Source organism: Sphaerodactylus townsendi, linkage group LG10 (genome assembly GCF_021028975.2).
Source record: "Sphaerodactylus townsendi isolate TG3544 linkage group LG10, MPM_Stown_v2.3, whole genome shotgun sequence".
In the NCBI taxonomy this organism is placed as follows: domain Eukaryota; kingdom Metazoa; phylum Chordata; class Lepidosauria; order Squamata; family Sphaerodactylidae; genus Sphaerodactylus; species Sphaerodactylus townsendi.
Window position 1 is genome coordinate 2,205,213 of NC_059434.1, and position 12,207 is coordinate 2,217,419.

Genomic DNA, 12,207 nt, shown 5'->3' on the forward strand with positions numbered 1-12,207 from the left:
CCTTTTCTAATGATCCCCAGCATAGAGTTTGCCTTTTTCACAGCTGCCATGCATTGAGTTGACATTCCCATGGAACTATCAACTAAGACGCCTAAATCCCTTTCCTGGTCTGTGACTGATAGCACTGACCCCTGTAGCGTGTATGTGAAGTTTGGATTTTTTGCCCCTATGTGCATCACTTTACATTTTGCTACATTGAACTGCATTTGCCATGCTTCTCTTTTTTTTAAACAAAAAATAATCCTACAACAAACATGTAGCTAAACAGGCATACAGAGATTAATCCCCACAGTCATAACAATTGCCCCATGATACAACTGGCTGCACCTGCTGAGCTACTCAGATGCAACACGCAAAATAAAAGAAAAAGGGGCCTCCCGGGCATTGGCAGGTAGATTCTCTCTGACCGTGGACAGCGCGGTGAAAGGGAGTATAGCAGTGGTGGCGAACCTTTGGCACTCCAGATGTTATGGACTACAATTCCCATCAGCCCCTGCCAGCATGGCTATCGCCACCACTGCAAACATCTGGAGTGCCTATGCTGGCAGGGGCTGATGGGAATTGTAGTCCATAACATCTGGAGTGCCAAAGGTTCGCCACCACGAAAGTATAGTAAAGCGCCTCCTGCCTGTTCGGACAGCAGTGGGTCCAACCCGAGATTTTTCAAAAGGATTGCTTGGTTAGCGATTAAAAAACAACAACCCGGGGCAGGCTCGTTTTGGGGGCAGAACCTGTGCAAAGTCCCCACCCCCAAAAAAACAGGCTATATACCATCCTGCACCTGTTATATTTGGCCTGAGAGAACCTGGCTGCCAAGCTGACTGATCATGTGAGGAAGGCGCCCCTGGCTTCAGGGGGGAGCTGTGGCCCTGGCCGCCCCCCTTCAGAGATTCCTCTGGGGAACTCATAGTGTGAGGTGTTTGTGTTCCCATGTTATTGCACACTTAGCAAATCCTGACAGCCACACAGGCTTATTCCTCCATCCTGGCCTCAAAACCTCTTTTTTTTCTCCTGAGGAGTTCTTGCCTTCATTAATTATTTCTTCCCACTTTTTAACAATGTACTTATTCCCTTTTTAAATGTAGCTCTGTTGCATTTTTGCTGGGTTTTGCCACAATGCCTCAGTTTTCAACTACATCAGCATTCTTTCAAGCTTAATAATAATTTCAGGAGAATGACATCCTAACAAGCACAGGAAAATATTGGCAACACTTGCACAAGTTCATAGCCAAGCTCTTCCTGGTTTTCATAAAAATCAAGAAAGGAAGGCCAGTCCTCTGCTGGTTCGGTGTCTTCTCAGAGTGGAGTCCCTCTGCCAGCCTTCAGCCCAGAGGAATACCGGGAGAAAATGGCGCCTGGGTCAACACCTGCTCAAGTGCCCCCATGCCCCCCCTCGCCACACCCCCATGCCCCACTTACCTCAGCCGGCAGAGGAGGGTGGCGGTGGTCCCAGCCAGCCTGGCGGGGCCGGGCCAAGGGGCACCCAGCAGACCTGTGGCAGGCTCCCAGCCCAGGCAGGAGTGCCTCTCCGCAGGAGGGTGTGGGGGCAATTTTGCGCCCCCACGTGATCTAATGGGTGGCACCCGGGGTCATGTTCCTCTGGCAGATACACCCCTGCTTCAGCCCTTGGCTTGCCATTCCTTCAGTTTAAGAGAAGTCAACGACCCCCACAAATGTCTGACGACAGCAAATTCCACACCAATTCAGAATGATATTATCAAATCAACCAGTCCATAAATCCACACTATATTGACAACAGAGTCATCATCACATAGAATCATAGAGCTCGATGAGGCCATTTGGGACATCTAGTCCAACTCCCTGCTCTATGCAGGATCAGCCTAAAGCGTCACCACTGCATTGTGCAGTAAACTAGGTGAGCCCTGCTGGTGTAACCAGAGCCCATGCAGGAGCCATTCAAAAATAAGGCTGTGATGGGCCTCAAGGAAAACAGGTAATCCGCAAGGGCACAGGCCCAGACGTTCATGCTGAGTGGAAAATCTGCTGCGTTTGTAGTGTCCGTCTAGCATCTGGGAGACCCCGGCTGAAATCCTCACTCTGCTGTAAAAATTTGTTTGAGTGTTCTTAGGGCCACTTATCCATCAAATCCATCTAACTATCGCCCGATAAGCTTGCTTTCAGTGGCTAGTAAGCTTTACGCAAGGTACCTTATGATACATCTCACTGCCTGGTCCTCTTCAGTGCTAGGCCCGGAACAGATAGGATATGCCACAGGTAAATCCACCCTTGACCATTGTCTGGTTTTAAATCATTTGGCGGAGAAATATTGCCACACCCCAAGGGTGGGAAACTCCTTGCGGCTTTCCTGGATCTGAAATGCGCATTTGACTCTATCCCCAGGAATCAGCTGTGGGAAAAATTGACAGCGTTGGGAATAGACCAGAGATTACTGTTTCTTATTCGCCAGTTGTATTCCTCAACTACCCATGGGGTCCAAGATTCGTTGTGATCGTGCTGGCCGCTTAACTTCACCCTACTAGTTTCCTAACAAGGGAGTCAAAAAGCAGGAGTTGTATTCTGCTGCTCACTCTCCTGTTGAATCTTTATTTAAGCGACCTTGCTCCTCATTTATCTCGGAGGAACTAGAAAGTCAACACCCATTGTTGGGACAAAGAGACCCACATGTGCACTGCTCTATGCAGGCGACACTGTGTTACTGTCATCTGAATGTCCAAGGTGGGCCTGCAAAGATTCACTTCAAGCACTTTGCGGCGTACTGCTAGAAACAGTGCCTGTCGGAATTAATTACAACAGAATCCAAAGGTGCTAGGATTTTTCGAATTCAAAAAAACTCATACAGTGGAAAATAAACGGTACAATTGATTGAACAGGTCCATTCATATTACCTGACGAATATTTAGGAATCACCTTCCACCCATTCCCCTTAACCTGGACCTCTCATATCCACCAGACTCTCAATACAAGTACAAAACCAGAAGTGTTGGCAATATCAGATTTTTTTTTTTTTTTCACACCAGAGGCGGTCAATTTTTTCCTGCATGCAATGGAAGTTTTCAGTTAGAAACTAGCTGCCACAATTACTTTCTACTGGAGCTCCAATCTGGGGCTGAAAGCAAAAAACCGCTGAGAACAATTAGAGAGTATTTCAATCTTTGTTTTTTAGTGCGTTTATTGGGTCTTCCAGACATTTGACTCCAGGATCACGTACCAAGTTCTTTTGTTTAGAAGCCGGGCCAAGGCGGATTTTTTTCCGGGTTTGGCTTTCTTTGTTGTTTAAATACTGGCTTCAGAGCAGCTTCACTTTTAGAGCCCTCCGGGAACAGATCTGACCCAGTATATCTCCTGTTAAGCTGACCCACTTCCACTCCACCTGGCACACCAGAAATTATCAATCAAATGGCTAAACAACATAGGAATGTATCTTTTGACCAACTCCTACTAGATGGGTGAAAGACAGGCTTTCGGAGTTTTGAAACAATGTCACTCCTTGACATTGAAGGGACAGCTTCTCACAGCTGGAGCCTGCAAGAACTTGTTCTCCCACATTGTATGGCATTTCACCACCATTGCCGGGTTGCATTATGGCTAAATATCCCTGAGTAATTTAATCCAATCCACATCTCCGTAGAATCATTTTATGCTTACTTTCAGCTAATGTGCTACCGACTGCCCAAACTCAAGAGGGCGAGAATATCATGGCATCCCACAGGAGAACAGGACTTGTTCCTGCATGGCGGCCAGACTACTGAAACAACTGAACGACGTGCTCGCTTCATTGTAAAGATTTGGCAAGTCTATGCGGTTTGCTTTTTCTCGAGGCCATCTTGAAGAAATTTTCAGTGGGGCAATCAGACAAGGGAAATAGTTTCATACTTGCTTTGTAACCATCATCTCAACACTAATTAATGAGTTGCCAGGTTTTTAACAAAGACAGCACTTTGGATCCAAGGGGTGAAAACCTTTGTGTAAATTTTAGTCAATTGGTTTTAACATAATTTGCATTTTACCACTTTTTATATGCCATTAAAGGTATTGTATTTGTATTTGTATTTGTGTGTTCTTAGGCCAGTTACATACTCACAGCCTAACCTAGACAAAGAAGAGTTTGGATTTATACCCCACTTTTCTCTCCTGTAAGGAATCTCAAAGCAGCTTACAAACCCCTTTCCCTTTTTCTCCCCACAACAGACATCTTGTAAGGGAGGTGGAGCTGAGTTTGGAGAGAACTGACTGGCCCAAGGTCACACAGCAGGCTTCATGTGGAGGAGCAGGGAAACAAATCCACAAGACTGACACTCAGGTGGAGGAGTGGAGAATCAAACCCTGTTCTCCAAACTAGAGTCCACCTGTTCTTAAGCACTACACCACACATAGTGGTAATTCTGAGGATAAAATGGGGAAAATATGTTGTAAATTGCTTTGAATCCCCATTGATGATTAAAACTGGGTATAAATATCTCAAGAAAGAAAGAAGTTGAGAGATACAGTCAGTTGTATCTGTGAGCAGAGTCACTTGAAGGACCAGGTGCTCATTTCTTGGAACAGCTACTCTGACTATGCTGAAGGTCTCCAGTCCCTAGAAAGATGAGGAAAGATGGGGCAGAGAGAAGCCAGGCAAGGGATCACCAGGGGTGATCCTGGATTCTGATGGCTGATCCTGGATCCTGGCTGCCAAAACTGGACTTCATCCCTGAAGCAACCAGGAACTGCTCCTCAGCTTCTGAGCCAAAGTTGTTTTATCCTTTCATGGAAAATCATAGAGCTGGTACCAAGTAAATGAAGAATGGAGATTAAGTTCAGGCTAAACCTGATGGGGTTCTTGCAGCTCTACGTGTGGCATGAAAGTGCTTCTACTCACCGATATTGCAGACTTTTCCCACAAGAGGTTTTTGACACCCACAGACAGCTTCACCAGTGGAGATAATCTTCCTGCAGGGATTGCTATGGAGGCAAGGGTTGGCGGGGCAATCTACACGAGCAAAGGCAAAAACCAAAGCAATTCCTTCTAAGACCGCAGTCATTTCAGTCTGCAGCAGCATTCTGCCTCATGGTTGAGCCCACCTGTGCTCAGCCTGTTTCCAATGCTGCAGCCCTTTGCCTTGACCGCTTTCTGAGTTACAGTCCTTTGGGAAGCCGCAGCAGACTTTCCCCTCTTCCCACAGAGGGCCGGTTCCCAAAATTAGTATAGTGAAATGTGGGGAACCTGAATGTGAACCATGGTCATATTCCTGCAGTGGATCAAACCAGAACCATCTCAGTTGAACCCAAGTTGCATCATAACCCCCTGCTTTCTTCCAAAAGTTACCACCTCAGAGTAGAGTGTAGACCCTCCTCTCCTCTGGATAAATTATTGGGGACTGTGGTCTCTACTATTGTGTATTGGTTGGTTGAATCCTGTTGTGTAATTTTGCAGGTTTTAATGTGTTCTGTTGACACCTATGCTTCTGTTTTTAGACTTCTGGTTGGTTATCTAGCCCAATCCTCTTTCATTGTTTGTTGTTTATTGAATGTCCCATCTTGTTGATTCACAAGTGTTGTTCACAGTGTTGGTTACTGGTCCCAGTCCCTCCTTCCCAAGGTGGGAAGTCAGGGATGGGGCAGGTCCCTAGTGGCACTATCAAGACAGTGGGACCCAGGATCATCTGAGGAGGGGGCTGCCATCTGGCGCTGGCCCACCCACCCTGGGACAACAGGTTGGGAAGGGGAGGGAGGGAGGGGAGGGAGAATGGAGCCTGTCATCTGGTTGAGACACACACCCCCACCCAATTAGGGAGTGTGACAGGGGAAGGGGAAGATGGAAACTCACTCTGTGCTATCTGCTGTGAGTCCTAGGAAGAAAGGAGGGCTATAAATAATGCAAATAAATACAAATTAAACATAAACATAAATCAAGGCTATCACATCTAACTCCAGCAGGGAGAAATTACGAGAAAAGCAAAGTGGATTAGAGGCAGGCTGAAAGGGCAATAAAGGTCGCCAAATCCTGTTAACAAACTTGGGAAAGATTTGAAGTCGCTACACTGAGAAGTGCACACATTTTAAGTGTCAGTAATTTACAGAAAGGATCGCTGGCTAGCATAGAGGTTGGTTTCTGGACTACCACATGTGCTGTGTGGCCAAGGACTTCTTCTTTTATTTTTATAATTGGTTTTATACCCCACATTTTGCCACAGTGCACACGAAGGAAGGGAAGGCAGAGAGAACCTTGCCATACCTGTATACGGGGCAGGCTGGCATTCCTTGTGGCTGCGTAGACAGGTACATTCTTGCACAATCCCTTGGTGGATCCTGGCCCAACTTTCTCCAGGCTCAAAATATTCATAGAGGCTTTCGTCAAAACATTTTGCTACAATTAGTAGAAAGGAGAAGAAAAGTCCTTAGAGTATATTGGGTTTCTTTTAAAAGGAAGGTTCTGACCAATAAAATGCCATGGCTTGACCCTTCTCTCAGGACCCCCAGGGTGGGAGGGTGCGCATCCCAGGACGTCGCCCAAGGAAAGAGGGTCCCTTCTGAGGGGTTCTCTTCCCTCCCTTAGGCGCCAAGGCCAGCGATCCGAACTGCTCTGGGAGTTCCGTGTTGGGCATGCAGGAAACAGGAAAAGATGCCCGCCCTCTTCCCCACCTCCACCCTGTTCCAAACCAAAAACCAAACCAGAGGAAACCGGGGACCCTGCAGCCCTGCTCCCGTGGGCACCCCAAGGAATCCTGGCCAGCCGCAGGGAAATGGGGCCGGGAGAGCCACGCAGGCAACCCGCAGAAAGGCTTGCCATGGCCACTGCCCTTCTGTTGCCCCTGAGCAGAGCTCTGCTGTGCAGCCAGGGCCTCGGGGCTCCTGAACGGTGGGTGCAACAGAGGGGAATAGAGCGGACTGAGCACCAGCAGCAGGGGGAACGGCCGGTTTTGCCGAGAGAGCAGAGGGGACTCTGTGGAGCTCCCTCCCCCTGGGGCCAGCCCACTCCACGGAAGTGTCTACCCCCTCTCCTCCAGGGGACACAAGTCAGTCAGGCGTCAGCCAACAGCCCCACAGTCACTGCAGCCACTCCCTGGGTACAGAGGAGTGTGGCTGTGAGGAGGGCAATTTTCTGCCCCCCATGTGACTAAATGTCCTGTGCCCAGGGGCATGTGGCCCCACATGTCCCCGTGAGTGGTACGCCACTGCAAGGACCTCAGCAGCAGCTGGATTTCCAGGGCCTATAGCAGGCCTGGCTCACCTGCCCCGTCCCTCCCCTGCTTTCCTTGTCATGCAGGAGCACTACTTTTTGCCACGTAGGAATAAAAGGGCTTTGCAGTTTCATTCAGAGGCAGAACTCACTAAAAGCAGCACTTACCCACTTCACAGGTTTCTCCCATGAATTCTTCAGGGCATGAGCAGTGATAAGCACATGGGTTGTGCGCAGTGAAACAGGTTCCTCCATTTCTGCAAGGGAAACTTCCACAAGGATCTATACAACCTGCATGACAAATTATTTGTGCAACTGTTGTCAGAGTCCAGCAAACAGACTGAGCAGGCTGCTTCAGCTGCAGACAGAATATAAAGTAAAAGAATCTGCATCACATGCAACCACTGCACAGAAAGAGAGAGGGGGGTGTTTCCTCTTTGGATGTGTGTGTGTGTTAGAAGAGCAACCGTTACAAGTTTAGCTGTGTATAAAATATAGAGTTGCCAGTCCCCAGGTGAGACCCAGGGCTTTCCAAAACCTTAAGAACATAAGAACTAGCCTGCTGGATCAGACCAGAGTCCATCTAGTCCAGCATTCTGCTACTCGCAGTGGCCCTCCAGGTGCCTTTGGGAGCTCACATGCAGGATGTGAAAGCAATGGCCTTCTGCTGCTGCTGCTCCCGAGCACCTGGTCTGTTAAGGCATTTGCAATCTCAGATCAAAGAGGATCAAGATTGGTAGCCATAAATCAACTTCTCCTCCATAAATCTGTCCAAGCCCCGTTTAAAGCTATCCAGGTTAGTGGCCATAACCAGCTCCTGTGGCAGCATATTCCAAACACCAATCACACGTTGCGTGAAGAAGTGTTTCCTTTTATTAGTCCTAATTCTTCCCCCCAGCATTTTCAATGTATGCCCCCTGGTTCTAGTATTGTGAGAAAGAGAGAATAATTTCTCTCTGTCAACATTTTCTACCCCATGCATAATTTTATAGACTTCAATCCTATCCCCCCTCAGACGTCTCCTCTCCAAACTAAAGAGTCCCAAACGCTGCAGCCTCTCCTCATAAGGAAGGTGCTCCAATCCTTCAATCATCCCCGTTGCCCTTCTCTGCACTTTTTCTATCTCTTCAATATCCTTTTTGAGATGTGGCGACCAGAACTGAACACAGTACTCCAAGTGCGGTCGCACCACGGCTTTATATAAGGGCATGACAATCCTTGCAGTTTTATTATCAACTCCTTTCCTAATTATCCCCAGCATAGAGTTTGCCTTTTTCATAGCTGCCATGCATTGAGTTGACATTCCCATGGAACTATCAACTAAGACGCCCTAATCCCTTTCCTGGTCTGTGACTGATAGCACTGACCCCTGTAGCATGTATGTGAAGTTTGGAATTTTTGCCCCTATGTGCATCACTTTACATTTTGCTACATTGAACTGCATTTGACATTTCTTAGCCCACTCACCTAATTTATCAAGGTCTGCTTGGAGCTCTTCGCAATCCTTTGTGGTTTTCACCACCCTACATAATTTGGTATCATCTGCAAACTTGGCCACCACGCTACCCACCCCTACTTCCAGGTCATTTATGAATAGGTTAAAAAGCACTGGTCCCAAAACGGATCCTTGGGGGACACCACTCCCTACATCTCTCCATTGTGAGAACTTCCCATTTATACCCACCCTTTGTTTCCTGTTCCTCAACTAGTTTTTAATCCATAGGAGGACTTCCCCTCTTATTCCTTCATTGCTGAGTTTTCTCAACAGTCTCTGGTGATGAACTTTGTCAAAAGCCTTTTGGAAATCCAAGTAGACAATGTCCACTAGTTCCCCCTTATCCACATGCCTGTTTACACTCTCAAAGAACTCTAGTAAGTTTGTAAGACAGGATTTGCCTCTGCAAAAGCCATGCTGACTCTTTCTCAGCAGGTCTTGCTTTTCTACATGTTTAATAATTTGATCTTTAATGATAGATTCTACTAATTTACCAGGAGCAGATGTCAAACTGACTGGCCTGTAATTTCCTGGGTCCCCCCTTGTACCCTTTCTTAAAGATTGGTCTACAGACCTTGGTCTACAGACTGGAAAAAGTATCACCATTTAACTACTGCAATAACTAATTGCACTAAACTCACTACAATTACAATTACACACATAATTTTACTGCAGCTGTGAAAATATAATAGAAAAACTGTTCATTAGAGTTCATAGTCCATTTATATCATTAATCAGTCAATAACAAAACTGTCTTCCGAAGAAGCTGCCAAGGGAAACATAGTTCTTCAAACCGTGGGACTTTGTTGTGCCAAATGGCAATAAGATGAGAAATGATGAGAACACTTTAGAACTTTATTTACAAATTGTTATTGACTGATAGTGATAAATGGAGAATGAACCCTAATTAAGGGTGTTCTATTATATTTTGATTGTTCTAACCTGCAGTAAAAGGACATCTTTGTTATTGCGATTGTAATTAATTTATTGTAATAAGTTATGGTAGTAGTTTAATTTTTGTTGTTTGAGCTATCCTTAGGTATCTCTTCCCTGAGTTGTATGGGCATCTACAGACTACAGCAACTTAGGAGGGTGGACTTTGTGGCATCACACCCCTGCTGAACTTCTTCCCCTCCCCTGGATCTGCCCCCGCATCACCAAGCACTTCCTAACTGGAGTTGGCAACAGCAACCCCGGGGAGATGCTGCTGCATGTGTGATAAAGCTTATTCATATTCATTGGGTCAGTAGACTTTAACTGTTTCAGATCTGCAACCCACAATTAACCCCCCAGGCAGGTAGTTAAAAGTTATGGAGAACCCTTATGCACTCAAGATTTAATTGCGTTTTTCAATGGTTTTGCTCAGTTGTCTGCTAAAGCTCCCTGCCACCTTCAGCCAGTAGACACCTTGGTACATATCCTTCTGCAATGCCCTCATGTGTCCCAGCTGGGGCTAGAATGGATCATGCCATGTTTTAATAACTGGTCTATGTTTTCTCAAGCAACTTTAGGTCAGGTGCATTTTAGGGGTGGAGTCAACAGTATAAAGCTGGAGTTGGTCAGCCCAGCAGCTCAGTTTGATCCTGGCCTCAGCAAGGCTTTGGAAATCTGTAGTTCATAGCTGGACCTGGGCAAGCAGAGGTCAGCATCAAATGGGCCTGCGCCACTCTTAAACTCCACATGGCGTCTGCTGGGTGGGCCCTCCTGGCCCTGCTCCCAAGCTCCTCATGGAGTTCAGGGGCTGGAGAAGCCCCACTGGCCAGCATCCATCTGTGCCCCTGCCCTAAACTCCATGTGGAGTTCAGGTGTGCGGTGAAGTTTCAAGGGGGTGGCCCAGCAATGCGCCATACCATGTGACCATGGGAAGTGATGCCTGGGGCTCTATCACCCCCGTGCCCCCTCGCTATGCCACTGCCTTGTCCTATCAAAACAAAACAGGGTTGGCAAGTTTGGTGAGAAGTTCAACTACTCACCAACTTTGAACTTGAACTTGAACTACTCACCAAACTTTGAAGATTATAATAGACACTAATGGCCTGCCTTTCAAACACTGGCGACATAATGCATACGAAGGACTTTCAAACATTTGAATATGCTTGTTGTTTTAGAACTGCTCTGGATTTAAGTTGTGCTTCCTCTCATCCACAAAATGGCTGATACAATTGAGTGTACTGTCTTGTCAAACCAAAGGCAGGTATATAATGTAAAAACCCTTCAATGTGTAACAGAAGGCATTGGCAGTTTCAGTCAGCCACCAAATGTCACAAAAGTGAATTTGAGGGAATTTGTGTTACCTTCCACATCATATAAGCAATGAACACATTCCACGGCCCATCACGGCCCAATGTGTTCTCCACTTCAAAGCAGCCTTTGCTTTGGATGAGATTTTTGATTATACAACAGCTTTGATAGATGATTTGGGTTAGATTTTCTCTTACGGGACTGCCCTGAAGTGACCATGCTTTCCTAAGAGAAAGTCCTGCATTTTCCAGGAAAATGCAACCTTTTTTATCACTGCGCAGAGAAGGCAAAGTAAATGTAAGTGCAAAGTGTTCCCTCCTTCGCCCCACTCATGAGTGTCCTCCCGTGCTTGAGACATCCCCCCTCCTCCTCCCAATTTTCCAGCTAGCCCTCTCCTTGTCCCCTCCAGACTCCACTTCGGCTTTGCGACCTGGTCCACTGGCTTCTGGTGAATTTTATTTTGTTATTTTTCTTTTATTTTGTAATACATCAACAGATCAGTAAATTAAAAAGGTGAAAAATGTGCCAAATATCCATAAGACCTCTATTTGTCTGGGGATCTGGGGATGTGTGCTGGCTTCCGCCAGCCCTGGAAAGCTCGTTGCCTGCGCCTGCGCCAACTTGCAGAGGAATCCCACCACATCCGCACATCCCACTTTGTTCAAGTAGCAACCATCAGTGGATCACTACATAAATACTACATGAATACTGATTTTCTGAAATCTACTTTGATTGAGAGTCTTTGCCATCCCCAGCTGGTTTGCAGGGCACCTTCAGTCCTGCCGGTGGAACGGCTCAAATCCTTGCTGGGTTTCCCTCCACTTGTTTGTGATCAGTGCAGAAAAAAGCCCCATTATTGTGGCATCTGGGGGGAGTGTTTTTGCTGATAGAATCCATCATTTCTCACTGGCAGTAACACCAATGTATCAGTACATCAGTCTATCGACATATTAGTGTAACGTTCCTTTGAAATATGCTTAATATGTATTGTATCCCCCCCCCCCAAGCAAGCTTTAAGTAAAGAGCACGAGAGGTCTTAGTGAGGGGAAAGAAAGGGGTCACGTCCCACAGGATACTGATCCGCACAGGCACAGTATAACTTCCCCCTGCTCATTCCCAATGGTGGGTTCGCACCACTTTGGCAGAACCAGTTGTTAAAATGGTGCTTGTAAACAATAGTTGTTAAATTATTTGAATCCCACCACTGCTCATTCCCCATGCAAAATTTATGGATGTGGAAACACCCACAGTCAATACATCATGGTGATAGCACAACCTCCAGGCAGAAGGCAATTTCCAAGGAAATGTGTGGGTACATAAGATGTGGGTG

General features: G+C 46.6%; 1 protein-coding gene across 1 annotated transcript in view; it reads right to left on the reverse strand.

The window, feature by feature from the left end:
• The window catches only part of HGFAC (HGF activator), a 57,796-nt gene that overhangs the window by 26,121 nt on the left and 19,468 nt on the right, over positions 1–12,207 (reverse strand). The window contains exons 5-7 of the mRNA XM_048509543.1: positions 7,310–7,432; positions 6,197–6,328; positions 4,841–4,951 (exon numbers count right to left, since the gene is read on the reverse strand). Coding sequence (XP_048365500.1) covers positions 4,841–4,951; positions 6,197–6,328; positions 7,310–7,432 — 366 coding nt within the window. The remainder of the gene's footprint in view (positions 1–4,840; positions 4,952–6,196; positions 6,329–7,309; positions 7,433–12,207) is intronic.